At 42.5% G+C, this 22,032-nt stretch overlaps 1 protein-coding gene across 2 annotated transcripts in view; it reads right to left on the bottom strand.

Moving 5' to 3' along the window:
• LOC137436520 (laminin subunit beta-2) overlaps positions 1–22,032 on the bottom strand; it is a 280,979-nt gene that overhangs the window by 165,379 nt on the left and 93,568 nt on the right. Inside the window, exons 12-15 of one of the 2 annotated variants that reach the window (XM_068130380.2) lie at positions 15,895–15,974; positions 13,082–13,217; positions 9,160–9,291; positions 8,159–8,317 (exon numbers count right to left, since the gene is read on the bottom strand). In XM_068130380.2, the coding sequence (XP_067986481.2) occupies positions 8,159–8,317; positions 9,160–9,291; positions 13,082–13,217; positions 15,895–15,974 (507 nt within the window). The remainder of the gene's footprint in view (positions 1–8,158; positions 8,318–9,159; positions 9,292–13,081; positions 13,218–15,894; positions 15,975–22,032) is intronic. The other variant, XM_068130381.2, reaches the window with a different exon arrangement.

The following is a 22,032-nucleotide window of genomic DNA, read 5'->3' as shown; positions in this document are numbered from 1 at the left end:
GTTCCTCTCACGGTCCGGGGGTCACCGAGACCAGGTATTCACCGAGGGGACCACGTAACAGAATTGGGGGCTCGTCCAAATTACGATTTGCGGTTTCGCAATTGGGTCTACGTCCGGGATTTAAAATTGTATAAAATAATAAAATAATAATATTTTTTATTAATTAAAATTAATTAATTAATTATTAATTGGTAAAAATTTTTTGAGAAATTGGGGTAAAAGCTTGGGTGAAGGTTAACAGGTGTTAACGATAGGCACCATGGCGTTTGTGGCACAGAACTTTGGGGTAACCCCGAGTGAGGCACAGTTCCGAGCGTTGCTAAAGTCGGACCTCTTGAAATTGGCCAAACATTTTAACTTGGAGGTCCGAACTAATTTGAGGAAGGCAGAGTTGCAGGCCACGGTGATACAATCTATGGTGGGATTAGGAACATGGGACGAGTTAGCCTGGGAGTGGCTACCCGAAGAACCAGAAGACGTTGAGCTCCGGAAACTGGAGTTGCAATTACGGAGCCAGGAACGGATTAAAGAAGAAGAAAGGAAAGCAGAAAAGGAAAGAGCAGAAGAAGAAAGGAAAGCAGAAAAGGAAAGAGCAGAAGAAGAAAGGAAAGCAGAAAAGGAAAGAGCAGAAGAAGAAAGGAAAGCAGAAGCGAGGAGAGAAGAGAAACAAGCAGAGGAAAGGAGAGTGGAACGAGAACTCCAGGAAAGGTTAGCAGAAGAAGAAAGGAAAGCAGAAAAGGAAAGAGCAGAAGAAGAAAGGAAAGCAGAAGCGAGGAGAGAAGAGAAACAAGCAGAGGAAAGGAGAGTGGAACGAGAACTCCAGGAAAGGTTAGAAGGGAGAAAAGCAGAGGAGAGGAGAGCTGCAAGGGACCTCGAAGCAGAGGAGAGAAAAGCGGAAAGGGAATTAAAGGAACGTGACATGGAGCTTCAGCAAGAAATCAAATTCAAGGAGCTGGAGTTAATGAGAGAACGGGGAGAGGCACCACCCTTGCTGACGGGGTCGACACCTAACCAGAAAACCTGGGATGTGGGCAGACATGTGAGGCTGGTTCCACCGTTCAGTGAAAAAGAAGTCGCGAAATTTTTCCCACACTTTGAGAAAGTGGCTCGACAATTAAACTGGCCGGAGGAGGCCTGGACCATACTCGTGCAAAGTGTGCTGGTGGGGAAAGCTCAGGAAATTTATTCGGCGCTACCAATGGACCAATGTGCAGATTATGAGGTACTGAAGAAGCACATCCTCAAGGCCTATGAGTTGGTTCCGGAAGCTTACAGGCAAAAATTCAGGAATGCCAGGAAGAGGGAGAGTGAGACCCATGTGGAGTTTGCCAGAGTGAAAGAAAACATGTTTGATCAGTGGTGTGAGTCAAAAGGAGTCGGGAAAGACTTCGAGACATTGCGGGACTTGATCCTGGTGGAGGAATTCCAGCAGTGTGTCCACGAGGACATCAAAGTGTACCTGCAGGAAAAGAAGGTACCAAAGTTGTGGGACGCAGCCACCATGGCAGATGATTATGCCTTAACCCACCGAATAGGGGTCCACGAACCTAACTCCTCGCCTAGATCTCCGCAGGGGAGGTGGGGAACAGCAGGTGCGGAGAACGACCATACATGGCGGCGGCCTCGAGATGATTATGGGGACAACTATGATACCCCACCGGTTCGAAATCAGAGGGATGCGGGCCCAAGACAAACTTATAGTTCGGGGGGCCCGAGGCAGACCCCGAGTTTTTCCTCCGGGCCTACTTGCGCGTTTTGCAAGAAACCTGGACACTTGATGTCCAGTTGTTACCTCATGAAAAGGGACAACCCAGAGCGGAGTCCGACTATTACAACTCCGAATGCGATGGCTAGCGTAAGAAATCGCCATCAAAAGGGTTACCAACCATTTATTTCAGAGGGGTTTGTGTCACTGGATGGAGCCTCGACTAACCGGAGACCGGTTAGGATATTGAGGGACACAGGGGCCCATCAATCTTTAATGCTTGAAGGCATTTTGCCATGGTCCGAGGAGACGGCAACGGGGGATAGTGTTCGTTTACAGGGGATCGGGGGCGGTGTTAGTGCTCCCCTTCAGGTCATCCAGTTGGAGTCCGATTTGGTGTCAGGACCGGTCACCGTCGGTTTACAAGCCACGCTTCCTGTAGAGGGTGTATCTGTGGTTATCGGGAATGATTTGGCCGGGGGTCAAGTTTATGGTAACCTGAGGGTTGGTAAAGAGCCCAGCAGGGAAAATAACATCACACCAGCTCGGGATGGCGACCAAAGTGCCAAGTTATTTGTAGGGGGACTGAACTTCAAAACAGAGGAAGAAGTTCTGACCTCTGTCTTCAACAGATATGGACCGCTGGTGGAAGTGCGGTTGGTAAGAGACTGGGAAACGCAACAGTCAAGAGGGTTCGGCTTTGTCACGTTTGCCAGCACAAAAGACGCCAGAGAGGCAGAGAAGAATTGGAATGGCAAGGATTTGGAGGGTCGGACCATAACAGTAGGGAAGGCATTTCGTAGGCGTCGAGAGGTCTACAGGAGAGGACAACTGGGCGGTAGTTTTGGTAGTGGCCGAGAAGGAGACCGCTATTCATGGGACTACAGGGACCAGTGGTCCCACCCTAATTATTAGGGAAGTTCTGAGAAGTTGAAGCACTGAAGGCGGCGGAGCCGCCGAGCCAAGATTCCTACACGAATTAACCGTGAACGCCGTTCCTAAAGGCGTCCATGTAGTGAACTTTCATGCACGGACTAACCGTGAACTCCACGTTCCTCAAGGCGCCCATGTAGAGAACTTTCCTGCACGGACTAACCGTGAACTCCGCGTTCCTAAAGGCATCCATGTAGTGAATACTCGTCTTGTCCTCCCGGAAAAAGTGCTATCGAGTTGCTTAACTTTGGATCTTTGATCAACCCCTTAACCTTCATTCCCAAGAAACTGACGGTCAAAGTCAGAGGGTCATGAGATGGAGTTTGATTGGGCAGGGACAATGTCGTTGTTGGTACTTAGTCCAGAGGGAGTAATCTGGAGGGGTTGTGGTGAAATTTTGGTTGCTTTATTTTTAAGTGATAACTGTGCCCGGGGGGAACGGATAATGTGGGGGGGGTTGAGTTATCTGGTTTGTTTCTCCAAATTGGCCGGCAAAGAAAGTTTTCGCTGGGTTCAAACTTCCTTTCTTGAAGGGGGGGAGTGTTACATATTTATGTGAATGTATGTGAATTACCATTCAGGTCTTTGCTTATCCATGTGTAGTATATTAAGTTGTTGTGTAGTTGTTGTGGTTGGAGGGTCAGGAGCCCTTCTGAGGGAGTGGCCGGAAACGGAAGTGACCGGAAACGGAAGAGGAAAAGACACGAGGAAAAAAGGACGAGTATTATTCTTCCTCGCCCCGCTCCGACCAAAAGGCGGGATCGACCTTGCGCTGCGTGGAAAAGTGGCGTTCCGAAGCCTGTCTGGCGAGAGGAATCACCGGGACGTGTACCTGCCCGGTGGAGACGTCAAGTGACGTGGGGCCGTGCATCGACCCCGCGTCTGGTATCGTTCGCGGCACCGTCTAAACAGACGCGTGCGGGTCGCACGTTGGGGCCTAACGCGCCTTGCAAGCGGCGTGGGGTTTGGCTTGCTCTACCGTACCCGCTCCGCGTGGCCACGAGGGGCTGCAGCCACGGTGCCTGGTACGATACCTGCCCGGTGGAGAAACGTCCACCCGGGGTTCGTTCAACCGCCCGAGTGCGGAGATGCCGACCAGTATCTTGGTCAGGAGGGGCCCAGAGACATTGTGAGGAGCAGAGACCGAAAGGGGGTGTGAGTACTCACCGGGACACACATAGATAAGATGGCCATCTTACTCATAGGGAATTGATTGTGGCTGGGAAATATTGTTGATGGTTGTGTATTGTTGATTGCTCGGGGAAAATCTCCGTGGTTGTGTCATTGGAATTGTATGGTATCATTACCATTGGAAATATATCCTTGAACATCAGTTGTCTCCTGGGTGAAATTCATATGGATTGCGTGGCGAAAGCGCATATATAGTACAGCTTGCTGGCGGAGTTCCTCTCACGGTCCGGGGGTCACCGAGACCAGGTATTCACCGAGGGGACCACGTAACAATACATACATACATACATACATGTACACATACAGATGGACAAACACTGTTCCAGACGGCTTTGCCCGATGGGCTATGCCATTAAAAAAAGTTTTGGATGGAGGATGACATGAGATGAGATTATAGAGGACTGACAGAGTAGAGAGAGCTAGACCGGAAGAAAGGTGGTTTAAGACCATTGAGACCCCTTTGGGCACTTTCGACTCCTTCAACACTTTAGACCCTCTCGGCCCAATAGACTTCTTAGACCCCTTGACCCTTTAAAACCCTTAGACCCTCTATATATATTTACATCCTTTCTATCCCTTTAGACCCTAACTACTTTAGGAATGTACTCTTTAGTTAGACCTTTAGACCCCTTACACATGTAGACCCATTTGACCTTTTGACTCTTGAGATGCTTACATCCTTTTGACCTCTTGGATTATTTAGATCACTTCAGATCCTTTAAACCATAACTAGTATTGGGACATACTATTTAGACCAGTGTTTCTTAACCTTTTTTGGTGGCAGCACCCTGTCGGTTTTCAAAATAATTTCTCGCACCCCTTGTCAAAAATCAACGACTTAAGGACAGGTCTTAAAATTAAAGACCGATAATTCGATTCTTAGCACTCCTTCATGAACCGGTCAGCAGGCTTCACATCCCCAGAAATTACTTTGCACACACTCAGCGGGTGCATGCACCCCTGGTTAAGAACCACTGCATTAGACCTTCAGGCCCCTTAAACCTTTAGACTTTGAGACCGTTTAAACCTTCGACCTTTTAAGACCCTTTTTATACATTTTAAGTCCCTTTAGATGCCTTTAGACATTTACATCCTTTAGATCTGTTAGACCCTCACCTTACTACTTTTGGAATGTACCCTTTAGACCTCACAGACCTTTAGAACCCTTATGACCCTTTAAAAAAGGAGTGGAGCAATTTGTTTGCAGTGATAACAGCTCATTTTCCAGGATTGAAAGACATGCTCCATTTGGAACACCATCATCTAATCAATTGCAGATAAGCAGATTGTGACGAGGCTGCTGCCTGCCTGCCATTTGGGATGGCATAATGTGGAGTCATCTGCAAAGATGAAGAGAGGGTTTTTCAGAAACAATGTCTTGGGACATTCCAGTCTCCACTGAGAGACCAGAAGAAAGGATTCTGTTGACAACAAAGTGCTGACTGGACAAATAGAGGAAGTGAGAGAGCCAGGTATAAAAGTGGCCTTGTATATGGCGGCAGCCATCTTGGAATTAGATAGCAAGGCAGGGTGCCAGGCTATGTCAAATTCCTGAACTAGTGAGATAGTTCTGACCTCTTGGTTTGAGATTTAAGGCCTTCAATCATTGTTTGGAGAAAATCAGTAGCACGTCCAAAGTTGAGTGACAGAGACTGAATCTAAACTGATCCTTTGTACATTCTTTAAAATGTTGAATCAAAGAGACAACAGGAGGATGTAATTATGTGAAGATAAGATTCCAAGGTTGTCTCGCAGAAGGTACCTAAGTTATGACAGTATTTGAACCCAAAATGCCGTTTCCAATGTGAAAATTTATTGGTCTATATCTATATTTTTCACATAAATCTGGCCACGTACACTGAGGTCATTCAACAGGAGCAAATTAACACATTCGTACAAATCCTACCATTCTCCAAGCGTATTTAAAATGCATTGGCAAAATTTCCTGTAGTTTTTAATTTCTACAGACTTGGCATTTAATATGGAATTTTTTTTTTTTTCTTGACTTGGGTTTCTTTTCTGAACTCAGTATATCAATCTGGTGCGTTTCTTTTACGCTTCGGTGATTTCTTTGTTAAAAGAACCATGTGACTGTCTGTCGCAGCAAGAAGTCAATAACAGGATTATATCACAGGTGGCGTGACAAAATGTACGGACAGGTACATTTGACGATTGGCTTCACAATCGGGTATATAAGGGTTGTTGCATTCTGCATTAGTGGAAAACAACTGCTGCACGTCTACAAAAGTTATTGCCGCTTCCTCTGGAGATGGTCCGTCAACTCGACAATGCTGTTTGTCATAGAGTGGTGGCTTTACGAAATTCCGGCATGAAACAGCGTGCTATTGCTCGGCAGTATGGCATCACTCAAGGTCAGGTGTCAAAGATCCCGAAACGAAATGCTCAGAGGGGTGTCCCTACTCCAATATCGAGGCCAGGATATCCCCGCAGAACCACAAGGAGGGATGATCGCCAGCTGCACCGGTTAGTCCGCAATGGCCGTACCAAGTCAGCTAATCGGCTTAGGGATGAGTGGCAGCAACTGACAAATGCGCCTGTATCCAGAAGGCTAGTCAACCAACGACTGGTTCAAACAGGCTATCGTACCAGGCGTCCCCTGAGAAAGCCACGCCTGACAAGACAACACCGCCAGCGCCGATTGCAGTGGGCCAGAGAGCACCGTCAATGGCAGCCAGGACACTGGAATCACGTGATCTTCAGTGACGAGTCTTGATTTCTGGTCTATCGTCAAGATGGCCATGTCCGAGTGCGCAGACAAGTGCATGAAGCCTACAACGAAGATTGTATAGTGCCATGAGTCCAAGCTGGAGGTGGTGGGGTGACCGTTTGGGCTGCTTTTCATGCAGGGGGCAAAACTGACCTGGTTGTTCTGAATGGAAACCTGTACCAGTTCAAGTACAAGGTCATTCTGGAAGAAACATTGCTTCCATTTGCTCGTGCAGCCTTTCGAGGAAACTTTGTCTTCCAAGATGACAATGCATGGCCTCATCGTGCTCGCATGATCCAACACTTTCTTGCTGACCGTGGTGTAGAGCATATGGAGTGGCCTGCCATGTCCCCGGATATGAATCGGATAGAGAACTTGTGGGCAGAATTAACGCATCAAATCGACAACTTGGACCAGCAGCTGACCTCTGTGCGTGAATTGCAGCAGGCTATTGTCACTGCATGGCAAGAGATTCCTGTCCAAACCTTGGCAAATCTCGTGAACAGCATGCCTCAACGTGTACGTGCTCTCCTGAATGCTCGTGGGGGTTACACGAAGTACTGAACTGTAATTTTACTGTCCGTAATCCCAGTCATAATTTAACTTTTGTTTTTGTTAAAAAAAAATTTGGCTAATGTGCAAAATAAAGAAATACTTCTGGAAAACGTACAGAAGTTTAACACAGTACTGTCCATGAATTGAATTCAATATCAGTTCACATCACTTTCAAGGATCAATTTATTTGCTTCGAAATGTCAAATGTGGTTTTTGTTTCTTTTAAAGGTCACATTAACAAAATCTAGAATAATTTCAACATAATTCCAATGAACTTTTGGTTCTAAGTCAACTTGAAAAGTAAGTTCACCCCAACAAAAAAATATTCCATATTAAATGCCAAGTCTGTAGTTGGCAAAATTTAATTAAAAATAGACAACAATTATATTAATTATATTAATATATATTAATATAACAATTATTATATTATTAATTAATTATAATCATTATAATATTATTATAATATTATTATATTATAATAATATTATAATATTATAATAATAATAATATATATATTATAATAATATATTATAATATTATTATAATATTATTATTATTATAATTAATTAATTGTTATAATTATTATAATATTAATTATATTATTAATTATATTATTAATTAATGTTATGTATTATAACAATTATATTAATTAGTAATTAATAGAGCCTTGAGAGAACGTTGCGGTGATTATATTATTATCGACCATGAAACCGAACAAGGTGAGCAGGTTAATCCAAGGTCCTATCCATACAGGAAATGTTAAATTGTGCAGATGTTGGCTCTGCGACTGCAAATAAAATAAAATTTACTGCAAATGGCATCATTAAAAAATTTTTTATCGAAAGAAAATAAAACAAAGTTATTTCATAGAAACCGATGACGTGTGAAAGTGTGCCAGTAAGAGTGTGGGTAGTAGGTCTGACAGACATCTTGAGGGTGAGAGAATAGACAGGTAAAGATTGTTGGACTAATGTGGGCAGCTTCAAGAGTGAGTGTTGAGATCACTGTGTCAATTGTCATGTTAGCTCCAAATCTCCATGGGTTACCTGTAATTCATAGCGAATTATGACTTCATACTCCATGCTGTAGGGAAGGTTGTTGACATGGAATTCCAGGCGACCTCCTGCCGGTACTCGTGCAAAGCCGATTCCCGTCCAACTACTAGGAAGATCACGTGACAGCTTCCGTGGCTCTACTGAAACACCCTGAGAGGGGAAAGACCATGCGAAGCTTCTTACAATGTCCGTTCAACTTCAGCCTGCACGTTGGAAATATAATCTGCTTCTTCACTTTTGGAATACTTCTGTGAATGTTCGAAATGAGTTAGTAAGCTGTTATATCACAAGCAAAAAGAGAACGTGATGTACTGTATCTAACAATTATGGCCTACCTACACAGAGATAATTGAGAAACCTGGTGTTGGCTTAGCGGTTAGGGTGCCGGCTTGGGATCCTAGGATCCTGGGTTCGGAACCCGGTCATTCGCTGAATTAACGCCAGGAGGGTTGACTCAACCTGTCATCCTTCAGATGTCGGCAAATTGAGTACCAGGTCGGCAAAATTGAGGTTGGCGGCAGGAAGGGCATCCGGCCATAAAACATTGCTTCAAAAAGGGGACCAAGGTGCCCGAAAAAGGCCAACCGCTGCTCTGCGGGGGAAAATGGCCTCTAAAGGTGGTTCACACAGAGATAATTGAGGTGCCAGGTCTCCATAAGGCGTTAAACCCACAATGGCGAAACGATATTTGTGAATAAGATTTGAGCCCTAAACCCAATTTCTCACTCTCTTCCATCATGTGATCAATAGAAAACAACACAACCGCAAAAGGCAACAAAGCACTATTTTGTGGGAATATCAACTAACTAAATGATTAGTTGGAGATCATGACGTCACAAGAATAAGTATGTCGACTCACAGGATTGGTGAGATGTTATCTGCAACAACAAATTGCGTCAAAACTAGGAAATGAACATCACAGCAAACTGTTAACGATTATGGTGCAGTCTAATATGCTAAGTCATGTTAGAATGAAAACCAACTCTGGTTACCCCATTTTCTCCTGTGCTAATGTTCTTATGTAGCATGCCAGCGTCCGTGCGCCCATGAAGAGCACCGTGTTTGATACAGCCAGGCCTAGCAGGATCTGGCCAGGCCAGAGCGCTTGCAGAAGAGATAAAGGACTAGGAGACAAGAAAATGTGCATCGACCATGCAAGTTTTCCTGGAAACATAAAACAAGTTATGGCTTTTCAGGTTTTGCTGACAAAGTTTCGTGAAGAGGAAACATGTCCCGTTGCATCATTGCTGGGAGCGAGGCCATGCCGCTGATGCAGTGCCCCCTGAAGGTTAGAGCAGGGATTTGTAGATAGTTCAGGGTTCTGCAAATAACTTGCCTGTACTCTTCACAAAGGACACCGTGGGATCTTTAACATCCACCAACTAATGCCGGCAGATGAGACAAGGGACAGAGGGTCAAATCAAAGCATAATCTTACTATTATTCACCAAATGTCTGTCCGTCTGTTCCCAGATACCACAAAAACGGCTGAACCGATCGCAACGAAATTTTCGGTGGGTAATCCTAGGAACCCCTGGAGTAAAATAGGCCATATTGTTTTTCCAATTTTTTCACAATTTTTCCAATTTTCCAATTTTCCAGTTTTTCAAAACATGATGGAATAATATTCACCGATATGAACAGTGATGTGGCTTTTATTGAAATTCGACAAATACTGTTTAGATTTTGATGATTTGTGTGTGATATGATTTAACGGATGTTTATACAAATCGTTTAAAATAAAAAAGCCTTCAATTTCTGATATTTTGCCTTTTCATTTGGGCCTCCCAATTGAAGCCCCGCCCATAGGGCGGGTACCGTTGCTAGTCCTATTAATTTGCAATTGGTCACTAGCTTTGACACCAAAACATTTTTTTATTATAGACCCTAGGCATCAAAAAGCTGCATATATCCAACAAATAGTTTGAAATGGAGCACCTCGCCGCCATTATAGCATTTGCATTGTATCAGCGGCCAGCTTGCAGCTCGATCACAGAAGACACCATTTGCATTTTTGCCGCCTTCATCCCTACCCCGTGTAGAATCCCGTGCGGGGACGGACAACCTACTAGTCGTCGTCAAGTACAGAGCCTTGGTGTTTAACACAATAAAAACTTCCTCCGGTATTCTAAAGAAATACAGCAAAATTAGCATGTTTCATTGAATCCTTGCAGTTGTTTCCACAACGGATTAAGTGTGGGGAAGATGGAGGATTCAAAGTATTGAGATTTATCACCAGAACAATGAAACATTACAAATAAACAATCTAATAACAAAAGGCCCCTCCATATATGATATTTAACAAGTATGGATGAAGTCCTATAGTTCGGTGGCGAAATAGTACACCAAAGCCAGAGTTGACACATGAGGATGCTGAGAGCCATAAAATGTGGAGGAGTAGTGTGATGAGCAACTACAGGAGGGTGAAATGTCGCATTGTAAATAAAAGTAGTTTGGTGAGAAATTTCACAACCACATGTGGGAATTTTCTAACCAGGAATCATTATGGTCAATGACACTGTCCAAGTGTGCCGAGGAAATTGTACTTGTTACTTGGCGAAACAATTTTGCAAAGCATGTTGGTCTGTAGTGTCTGTCTGTTAGTTAGTTACTTGGCAAAAAAAATTTTTGACAAGTATGTTGTCACTCCAGTGTGTGTGTGTGCGTGTGTGTGTGTGTGTTACATGGGGAAAAAAATTTTTCCCAAGTATGTTGATCACTCATGTTTGTGTGTTTGTTACTTGGATGAGTAAGATGAGTTGATTAGGTGACCAGAACAAGGCGATTCAATTTTAGTTCAGGTTCGGATTCAGATTCGGACTATCAGTGGATACAAAACAAACTGTTCAGTCTGGCAGGGGTATGTGCTCTACCGAGTAGTGTTCTAGCTCGCTGTTTCGCCAAGTATCACTCTATGAGTGACTTCTCATTTATTTATCTTTTGCTCATGTGATTAACAGTCAGGGAAAATGTAGATGTGTAGCAAGAATAATGAATGTTTTACATCTTGTACGATGAATGAACACGTACCATCGGGCCTCTAAAAGTGGAACGGCTCATTCTCTTGACTAGATGAAAACAGAAATAAAATACCTCGGACATTTTCATCCTTAATACACACTCCACGTAGAAAAAATGACAATAATTATATTGTTAAAGGCCACCAAACCCTTCCCCATCCTGTGTCCCATTTCAAACTATACAATGCTACATAATGCAGATTATGCTTTTCAGGACAAGCAGATGACAAAATATTCTTACAATAAATTAGAGTGGAGATTAAGAATTGGTTCAGAGTTCCGCAAGTAACTCACGTACTTTATTGAAAGACACAGTGCGACCTTTGACATCCACCAACTAGAACGCCACTCAGTAGAGCGCATACTCCCGCCGTGGGTCAAGTTGGAATCGTACGATTTCACAAAAGTTTGAGGGAGTAGTTCAGTGACAACACAAGACAGACACTGCACAGATATATATATATAGAATATATAGAAGATAATGTAAAAAAAAAACAAGGCAATTTAACGTACATTTTCGGATTCAGCGTTCAATTCTATATAAGTGAGTGTATTTTGAGGCATGTGTGACCTCAAATAAAATTGTAAGCCAGGAAAACGTTCGTTTCATTCCTTCGGGATACAACATGTAAAACTGGCCCAAACGTCAAAACAAAACTCGCTCATTTTAAGTCGTACAAGCTAATGCGACCACTCATTCTTCTAGGAAGAATCGCGTGCACATGCTGGTCACACTTATAACTCACCTAAGTCTTTATAAGTTCATAAAATACTGACACCGCGATTGACATTCGCTGAGGTAAATGTTGATATCTCTTCTGAGGTTAAAAAAAAAAAAAAAAACAGTTTTAAAGCATTATACGTATCAAACGATACATTTTATGAGACGGGGAAACCTAATACACACTTTGGTGGTTTTAAAATGACAGAATATGTCTTTATTAGAAAAAAAAATAACCTTCAAGACGACGCTGCTAACAAAATACACCGCTCTAAGGCATAACCACGAGTTTAAACTACATTTACAACAAATATGAAAACTATTTTCATATCACAATGTTAAATATAGAATATATAGAAGATAATGTTAAAAAAAATGAGTCCTATCTTCCAATGGTAAACAATCCTTCAAAAAATTCCTGGATCCGGAATAATATCCTGAGCTTCACCAAAAACTAATCAATTCTTCCTTATCTCAAGGGCAATCATCCCACCAACTTTCATCCAAATCCGTTCAGAATTTTTCCAGATATCTTGTTCACAAACACACGAACACACGAACACACACACACACGGACACGATCGAATGCATTACTCCCTGGCGGGAGTAACTAATTGGTAGATGGGACACCCAATTTAACATCCATCTGAGGGATGGCACACTTAAAGTGAGTGAGGCAGCGACTCAAACCCAGACTTAAGCTCAAAGTTAAGTACACTGTCCCCGCACAATTCTATGGAGACATCTTAAGTGTTTAAATAAGAGAAGAGACTTTTATAGTTTGGTGATACAGTAAAGGACAAGAGAAAATGGAGGCAGGACATAAAGGCAGACAAGATGACATGTGATAGCAAGTGCAAATACAACATACCTTTCCCAATCCTATTGTTAGTCTATGCTCTTATATTACGGCAGTTGTCTCATGGTATCTTGGAAAGAATAGTTGGCATCTGGGCCTGAGTCACAACTTCATGTCTGGCAATTATGTCCCCAAATGTCCTGGTGAAATCACGGTTTAGTGAATAAAGCTGTAATAGCATCAATCACAACTTCAGTCACTCATATACCTTCAAAGCAAAATATGTAAACCCTTCCCTCGGAGAGAGGTGCTCGCACTTCATTTCAATATGCGTAAAAACTTGTATGGAGCTTCCTCTTGGAAAGACTAACTTACATGGATCATAACGGTTTCTTCAGCTTCATAAGTGTAGTAGTCGAGAGAAGGAAGGAAGTAGCCATGGTCCACCTGGGTACATTTACTGCCTGATATATGGTTCCTGCACCGGCACTGACCCGTGGTAAAGGAGCACCTGGCAGCAACACCCAGACACATGGCAAGGGTGAGGGGAGCAGGGGAAGGTTGGAGGGCATGTACATGTACGCAAGCGAATTGGGGGATTTCAGTTTTATATGTGCAGACAATGCTTACGACTCAAAAATGTACCATCACGAACATTGACGACCTTCTATTAATACCCGAGGTAGTTGAAATAGGTGTTTCTTATCAATTGCTGATGGTTTTTGTGATTTAGGTGATTGGTATGCTGATGCATGTCCGCAGATGTCTGTAGATGTCCGCAGATGTCTACAGACTTGATTCCTAGTGATTTTTAGATGTGGTTTTGTACCATTCCACCTGTATGAGACCACATTGTGCTATGGTGCCTCGACAGCCATTTCAATTCTGGAATCAGCCAGTTTAGAGGGCACCAGCTATAGGTATCATGCTTCTTGTGGAGTCAATTACATCTTTCTTACATTGAACCACCTTTAGAGGCCATTTTCCCCCACAGAGTGGGGGTCGGCTTTTTTTCCCCCCCTTTTTGAAGCAATGTTTTACAGCCGGATGCCCTTCCTGCCATCAACCCTGTTGGTCCCTCTTGCGTACACGCACAGTCAACCCCCCCTGGCGTTAATTCAGCGATAGTCCGGGATTCGAACCCAGGATCCTAGGATCCCAAGCCGGCACCCTAACCGCTAAGCCAACACCTGGCTTATCTTTTGTTACATTGTTTATATTAATTTAATAAATCACATTACATGTCACCTGACCACCTACTAAAATTTCCATTCCACGTAGAAGCTCAGGAAATTCTTCCTTAACTTCACTTGTATATCACCTGGCCAAAAATGTTACATCATCTGAGTTGCTTTTTGGAAAGCATCATGTGTTCCAGAGCTGCAACGAAAACAGACTTTTCATGGTACTCCATTTCCTGATAAACAATGTCCCGCCCTGTTTTGGAGCCTCCTTGAAACCGTATCCATGTGCTAAATTGCACCTGCTTTATAGAACCCTGGCGAACAATGTAAGGGCTCCAAAATCTATTACGTATATGGTTTGCTAGGGAAGAACCTCGTATGTCACGTATGCTGTTATTAAAGTTGCAGAAAATATCTCTAGAATCCATCCTGGTTATTTAGCTCAGGGTCATGCTGCTGGTCATCTCTCAGCAATATTGTCAGAGGCCCTAAATCTCAACCAAGAGGTGACGACAGGCTCCATGGACATATGTTGGGCATTCAACACAGTCTAGCGACTGCCATCCTGCTCTGCTTGCCAAACGTATTACCTGTGCCTTACAAGGCCGCATTCATACCTTGCTTTCTGACTTCCTTCAATTTCTGGCACAGTTAGTACATTACCCTCAATGGAATCCTCTCCTCTCCTCGTGGAGACCAGAGTGCTTGGACCCAGTCTTGTTCCTTATATACATAAACTACGTCTCTGATGCTCTGGAAAACCCTCTCTTCCTTTTTGCAGACAACTCCATATTATACCTTAGTACACAATTCTACCGACAGGCAGACATCAGCTTTGTCACTCTGCTGTTATGCAATTGTTACTTGCGAAATCAAAGATTTTTCAAGTACAGTATATTGATCGATTGCGTTTGTTATTCTGTCTGTTTGTCTATCTGTTTGTCACTCGCCTACAGGTCACAATTCCAAACCGATCGTCTTGAAACTCACACATCATCACAATTGAGAAGCCTATTGATATTGAGGTCAAAGGTCATCTGGAGGTCAAATTTCTAAAATCGCCATTTTTCATCCAATACACTTGAAAATTGAACAGCATTTGCATATTTATTGAGTCACTAAATTGGTAAACCAACTATTTTTGAGGTCAAAAGGTCAAAGGTCAATTCAAGGCCAAGCTTCCAAAATCATCAATTTTCATCCGATTCACTGGAAAATTAACAGCATTTGCATAGTGTCTCACTGAATTGGGAAACCAACTATTTTTTGAGGTCAAAAGGTCAAAGGTCAATCCTAGGTCAAACGTCTAAAATCATTAATTTCCATCTGAAAAATCGTCACTTTTCATCCTATTGACCCGAGCTTTGATCAAGATCAAATGTTGTGTTTGTGTGCTTCCCCTTTTCTCCCCATCTTGTCTTCCACTCCCTCTTTTTATATATTTTGTTTGTCTGGTTGATTTGTTTGTGAAATAAATGTTAGCTCTTGTACGAGCCTCGATTCAGTATACAAAAAAAAAAAAAAAAAAAAAAAAGATCGTAAATTTTAGTCTTGATGAAATGGCCAATTTGATCGATCAACGGCAACCGTTTTGGGGGGGGTGTGGGGGGGCGGGAGGAAGAGGGGGTGGATTTTGCAACTATCGTGATCTGCATGACATCTTCTTTAGATGTTGGTCTGACCATATCGTTCAATTCTGGCAGATCTTACAGTACCACCTTGTCTCGCTGGAATATCAGCAAAGAACCCACTCATCTCATTCTACAATCAGCCACTGGAAGAGGTCCAGATTTTAACTTTTAACTATTAGCCATGTATATTTTTCTTTCTCTCCTTTCCTCTTTTCTTCTTCATTAATTCCCTTACTTGTTGCATCCACCTAAGACCTTACTTCCCCACTATCAGAATGTTGCTGTTTTGCCCTTTGCCACCTTGCTCATTCATAAGCCAAGATTTTGTACGTAAAAAATAAGAGGGATTCCTTACAAATTAAATTATACTCACGTGTTGTCCAGAGCTCCCCCTACATCACAATCACAAGGCCGACATCCGAGTAAATCATAGCTCAGTCCCCAGTGACCAGGCTGTGTAAACACATGTAGAAACAATTCAATATTAAACTACCATTTGAAGTACTGTACTAATCTAAGGCTGAGCTTATCTCACCCTAAGCAGTATTTTCAGAAGCAATTGTACATATATTAATTACTGTATAAATAATATTGTACAGATACAGTATAAATGATCGTGGAACAGTCTCGTTGCTCAGTTTAAAAAGAGCATGGCCCAGAGGAGTAAGTTAAGAGAGTTCTAATGAAGAAGAAGAATTGACGGTGGGCACTTTCATCAGCATGATTTCATCCATCCTAACCATCGCCAAATCAAATTCGGGAAATATCATTATGAGGTAGAAGACTACATCACAAACTAGAAAGCATCTCAAAATGCAAAGCCAGTCCGCATCCGCTTTGTATACAAACTAAGCTTGACGAAAAATGAAAACAAGTTAAAAAAATTGTACATTTTATAAATTTGTGTTCTCCATATTCTCATAATAAAGGTTTGTTGAATATTTGATGACAAAAGCTCAATTAGTAAAAATGTTATGGCCTGGATAGACACACTGAAGCTCAATGGTAAATAAACAAGAAGACGTCATGCAGAGCATGATACTTGCAAAGCCTGCTTTAAATGACCTAAACGGGCTCACCCGTTTAGATTCTGCCTATACTACCCCCCCCCCCCACCTTTTTAAGGATGGGCGGGGCATTACCCATAACTATAATATCCCATCATACTTCCTTCACCCCCATATCATGCACTTCAACACTTTCCTGATCGCTAAATGGCTAAACGGGGCCCCCCGTGTAGACTCCCCTTATACTACCCCTCCCACCTTTCTGAGGGTGGGCGGGGCATTACCCACAACTATATTATCCCATCATAACTCCCTATCACTCCCATATTCATGAGCTTCCACCTGTCTCTGCCTACTAAATGGCTAAACGGGGTCCCCCCGCTTAGAACCCCGCCTATACTACCCCACCCCTTCCACAGGGTCGGGTCCTACCCTAATCTATAAAAATCTCACCATTACCTCTTACCATTTTACATTTTATGCTCCCAATTTTATCTAGCCTGCTTTAAATGACCTAAACGGGCTCACCCGTTTAGATTCTGCCTATACTACCCCCCCCCCCCAACCTTTTTAAGGATGGGCGGGGCATTACCCATAACTATAATATCCCATCATACTTCCTTCACCCCCATATCATGCACTTCAACACTTTCCTGATCGCTAAATGGCTAAACGGGGCCCCCTGTTTAGACTCCCCTTATACTGCCCCTCCCACCTTTCTGAGGGTGGGCGGGGCATTACCCACAACTATATTATCCCATCATAACTCCCTATCACTCCCATATTCATGAGCTTCCACCTGTCTCTGCCTACTAAATGGCTAAACGGGGCCCCCCGTTTAGACTCCCCTTATACTAACCCCCCTCCCCATCCTTTTCTGAGGGAGAGAGGGGCATTACCCATAACTATATTATCCCATCATAACCCCCTATCACCCCCATATTCATGAGCTTCCACCTGTCTCTGCCAACTAAATGGCTAAACGGGGCCCGTTTAGACTCCCCCCATACTACCCCCACTTCCCCCAAGACCAAACACAATGCCCCCCATAACCCTAAACCTCAACATCCCCGCAACAACTACCTAAATTCCTATTAGCCCCTGTAAATTAACCTACGATTTGAGCCTCACACATCATCAGCACTTGAACATATTAAGGATTTTAAAAACCCTAAAATCTTTTAAACCCCCCCCCCCCCTATAACCCCCCCTACCTCCTGGGGTCAAGGATCTACTTAAATTAACGAAAACATAGAAGAACTCGGTGAACACACTGTTGCTCTTTTTTTCTTGTTTGGGGGGGTCTGGTGGGGGACCCCCCCAAATGTAATAACATTCATTTATACTTTCCCTTTCACTAACTCAGCCCTAGTGCCCATCCCCTTGTTCTTGGTAACATACATGCCCCGCTTTCCCATATCACGTGTGCTTCATCTCTTCTTCTTTCAAGTCTTATTCCACGGTAACATTGTGTCAATTAACCTTACATATCAGTGATATTCACCCTCGTACGCTCTGCGTTTAGATCCTGTTACTTCTTTCTTCCCCTTAGGTACATTACTTTTTGGGCTATACTCCAGCTTCGCGCTCCTTTCGACTCACCTCATCCATATAGTTATTCCTCACCCCCTACTATTCATTTGACTTCTTTCTTTTTCTAGGACATATATATTAACACTACTACTATTCACATACCAATATGTTGTTTTAAAACAAACTTTATGTTTTAAAACATTTGGTAAAAAATTACCCTGCCATGCTTCCTAACCGCACCCCAAAATACTTTATTTTTATATATTCATTTTTATTTTTATATATTCTTTTTTATTTTTATATATTCTTTTTTATTTTTATACCTCATACATTTTACAACCCCTGTAAATTAACCCCCACTTTTTTCTCAACTGATCATTAATTAATACTTTTTTTTTAAGAAAAAAGGTCCAAAAAGACCATCCGGCCCCCCCCCCTATAACCCCCATCGGGGTTCAGGTATCCTATTTCTCAAAATTCTATCCACTTATAATTTTAGGTTGTTGGTTTCTTTTTTTAGGGTTTAGTTCATAGCTCCGGACGCTGCTCCATGCGTCGCAGCCCCAATTGCTAGAAATTATAATCATACTCTAACTCGTTGCACATTACCGGAAACCGGCGGTGTCCCGATCTGGCTTCCTGCCGGTCTTCTTCCAAGGTCATTGTAAGGGAAGGGGAATTTAATTACTGTTGTGCACTAAGGACCTATCTAAGTGTTTATATGAGTATGCATTGCCATAAGGGACAAAGGTTTGGCGACAGGGGAGACGACGAACAAAGGAATCTTATCCATAATCCCTGCACTATTTAGCACGCCCTGCTCCCTCGTAGCGGGGACACCAATACAGCTTATCCCGACAAACCGGATTAACACAGAACTTATTACAGGGTAGATTCCCTATCGCGACAGTCGGATACCTACCTATACATATCTATCTGGCTCTAGATATTCCTCTACCCAAATTCATAACAATAGGATGAACAGTGATTATTTTTCAGATGGAAATTGATGATTTTAGAGATTTGACCTTTGACCCTTAAAAATAGTTGGTTTCCAAATTCAGTGAAGCACTATGCAATTGCTGTTTAATTTGCAAGTCCATCGGATGAAAATTGACGATTTTGCAGATGAAAATGGATGATTTTGTAAGTTTGACCTTGATTTGACCTTTTGACCTCAAAAATATCTGGTTTCCCAACTTATTGACTCAATATGCAAATGTTGGTCAATTTTCAAGTCAATCGGATGAAAATGGCTATTTTAGAAATTTGACCGCAAGATGACCTTGGACCTCAAAATCAATAGGCTTCTTCCTTCTTTAGAAGACCTTCTTTAATAGACCAACTTTACTATCTAGTGAAGTTTTTTGAAAACTGGATTAAAATGGTGACTTGTAGGCGATTGACAGATAAACAAACAGTCAAGCAGAAAGTCAAAATAAAGCACAAGACCAACCAATATACTTGAAATGTCTTCGATTTTGCAAGTAACAAACAAGAAAATCAGAGATTGCAAACCCTCGCCAGGTTGTATTTTCAGTGTTTTTTAAGGCATTTGTGTTAAAATAAATATGGCGGCCAAACCACGTGACCGATGACGTCATTATTATTATTATTATTTTTTTTTTTCATAATTCTTTTTTTTCTAAACTAATTTATTCCTAGATTATGCTCAAGAAATTTCATCTTGATCGGATGAAGTTTTGTGCTTGTCGAATTATGACATCATAATGGAGGAACTTTGACATCATCATTAGCATATTTTATTCCCCATGTAGAGTTCTTTAGAATGAGCCATGTCTCAATTTTTTCTATTCAGCACTTTCCAAGATATAGAGGTGCAAAGTTTTTCGATTTTTCCAGGTAGGCGGCCGAACCACGTGACCTATGACGTTATAAGTATCATTAAAAAATTATACAGGTGGAGTTGCACCTATGGTGAAAATTTCCTGTCAATCGGACCAACGGTTGTAGAGAAAATCATATTTATTCTGTGCGGACAAACAAACAGACAAACAGACAGACTCAAATGCAATACCCTCTCCTCTGGCGAGGGTAGGAAAGAGACAAGCAGACAGACAGAATACCGCACAAGATCAACCAATATACTTGAAAAGTCTTCGATTTTGCAAGTAATAAAGCAACATGGAAGCAAAAATTTCATACATGCACAAAATTTCATGAAAAGAAATCATGGCAACTAAAAAATACAGCACTTTAAAGTATTTATACATTATTCTGATTCACCCTGTAGTATGTAGAATTTCAACCTTCATCAAACTTTGAGGCTCGTCAATGAATGCCGAGTGTTTTCGTGGGAAAAAAATTTTTACAGTTCATTTTTGGGGAATTTTCATTGCTCTATCATACCTAAGTCTTTGTAGCAATGTGAAAGGTTATATTAAATGATCTTCGATCCCATTCCTTAGTGCATCGATTCCCAACCGTTTTCTGATCGAGTACCACTTGGAGGTCCCGTACCGTCGCCGCGTACCACCTGGTTCCAGAAAAACTCAATCCACGTACCACCTGGTTCCAGAAAAACTCAATTCGATAAGATAACAGGCTTATTTCAATTTAATGCGAGGGCTGCATCTGTTTCTTCTCCACCAGCTGGTCGATGCGGGGCATAACTTTGCTCACAGCACATCGGAAATCATGAAATATATCAGAAATCAGAAATAAAAAAATTATCAGGCCAAATCATTTTTTTTAAAGGTTGAGTCGCGAACCACCTGGAAGGCCCTCGCGTACCACTAGTGGTATGCGTACCACAGGTTGGGAACCATTGCCTTAGTGGATACAGGGAAATGATTAATGTCCCCACAAACAACAGAGAAAACTAGAACAATACGACTGTGTCGCCAATATGCCTCCTGTCACGGATTCGTTACTTCCGTTGTTGTGGTTCTCATCCACTGTAAACATTTTTGGTTGCATGTACTACTATTGTTGTCGTTTAAGTGAAATAGAGATTACTATTTTCAAAAGGTAAAAAAAGTTAATGTTTTAAAAGAAACTGGAACCGGACGAAGACGAAGAGAAAGAAAGAAAAGAGGGCGGAGCGAGGGAGTCGGACAAGAAAGCCGAGCTGTTTGGAGGTCTGGAGCAAACGCTGGCGAACGGAGGTCACTAGCGAACTTTGGGGTTATCTGGGAAAGGGATTCCCGCGACAGAGTTGTTATCGCTGTGACAGATAAACCTGCGTGACAGGTTTTGCGGTTGATTCCGAAGAGAATCATTAGAGTGCCGTTACGTCTCGAGAACGGACTGTTGGCCATTTTGACTCGCACCCGATTTTCACATCGCTCCAGGATTTTCACCTCGCTTCAACCATTTTCCCGCATCCAGACGTTAACTTGGTGTGTGTGTATGTGTAACATGGCTTTTGAGTGGGAAATCTGCAGTTCGCCGATTGGGAGCTGATGAACGTCCATACCTGAAGGTGTGATTTCCCCGTCGCTTCTGGGGGGTACCTTTGCCCATCTTTGGCAGTGTGACTGTCAACCGAGTGGGATTCTGGTCTCGATACGACATCGTTCTGATGATCACTGGAGCGGATCGACTTTGGCTTGATGCCGGAATAGAGACATTGTGCATGTTCTTGTGTCACTCACTTGGAGCACAGTGAGTTACCTTGTACGAACTGATGGTACCATCATAGGAAAATGATATATTGGTTGTACAATTGATTACTATTGTTATTGTACTGTTATTCTTGTGTGACCTTAATACAATACTTGTTTGTTGGTAACAATTGGTGTGGTTTCACCATTGATCTTTGACATACAGAACAACACATTTTTCTGCCGTGACCCCTCTCGGGGCTCGGAGGTACACTGTAACCGGGGTTTGGGGAGGAGCACTGAACAGAAATTGGGGTCCCGCCCGGGATAGAATTCCCTAACATTCCCTAAATTCCCAAATTTGGAATTTTTCTAACATTCCCAAATATTTTTTAAAAAAAATTT

The sequence above is a fragment of the Myxine glutinosa genome, chromosome 11 (assembly GCF_964187855.1).
Source record: "Myxine glutinosa chromosome 11, kmMyxGlut1.1, whole genome shotgun sequence".
In the NCBI taxonomy this organism is placed as follows: Eukaryota; Metazoa; Chordata; class Myxini; order Myxiniformes; family Myxinidae; genus Myxine; species Myxine glutinosa.
Note: the sequence above shows the minus strand (reverse complement) of the source record. Positions and strands in the feature narration are given on the sequence as shown.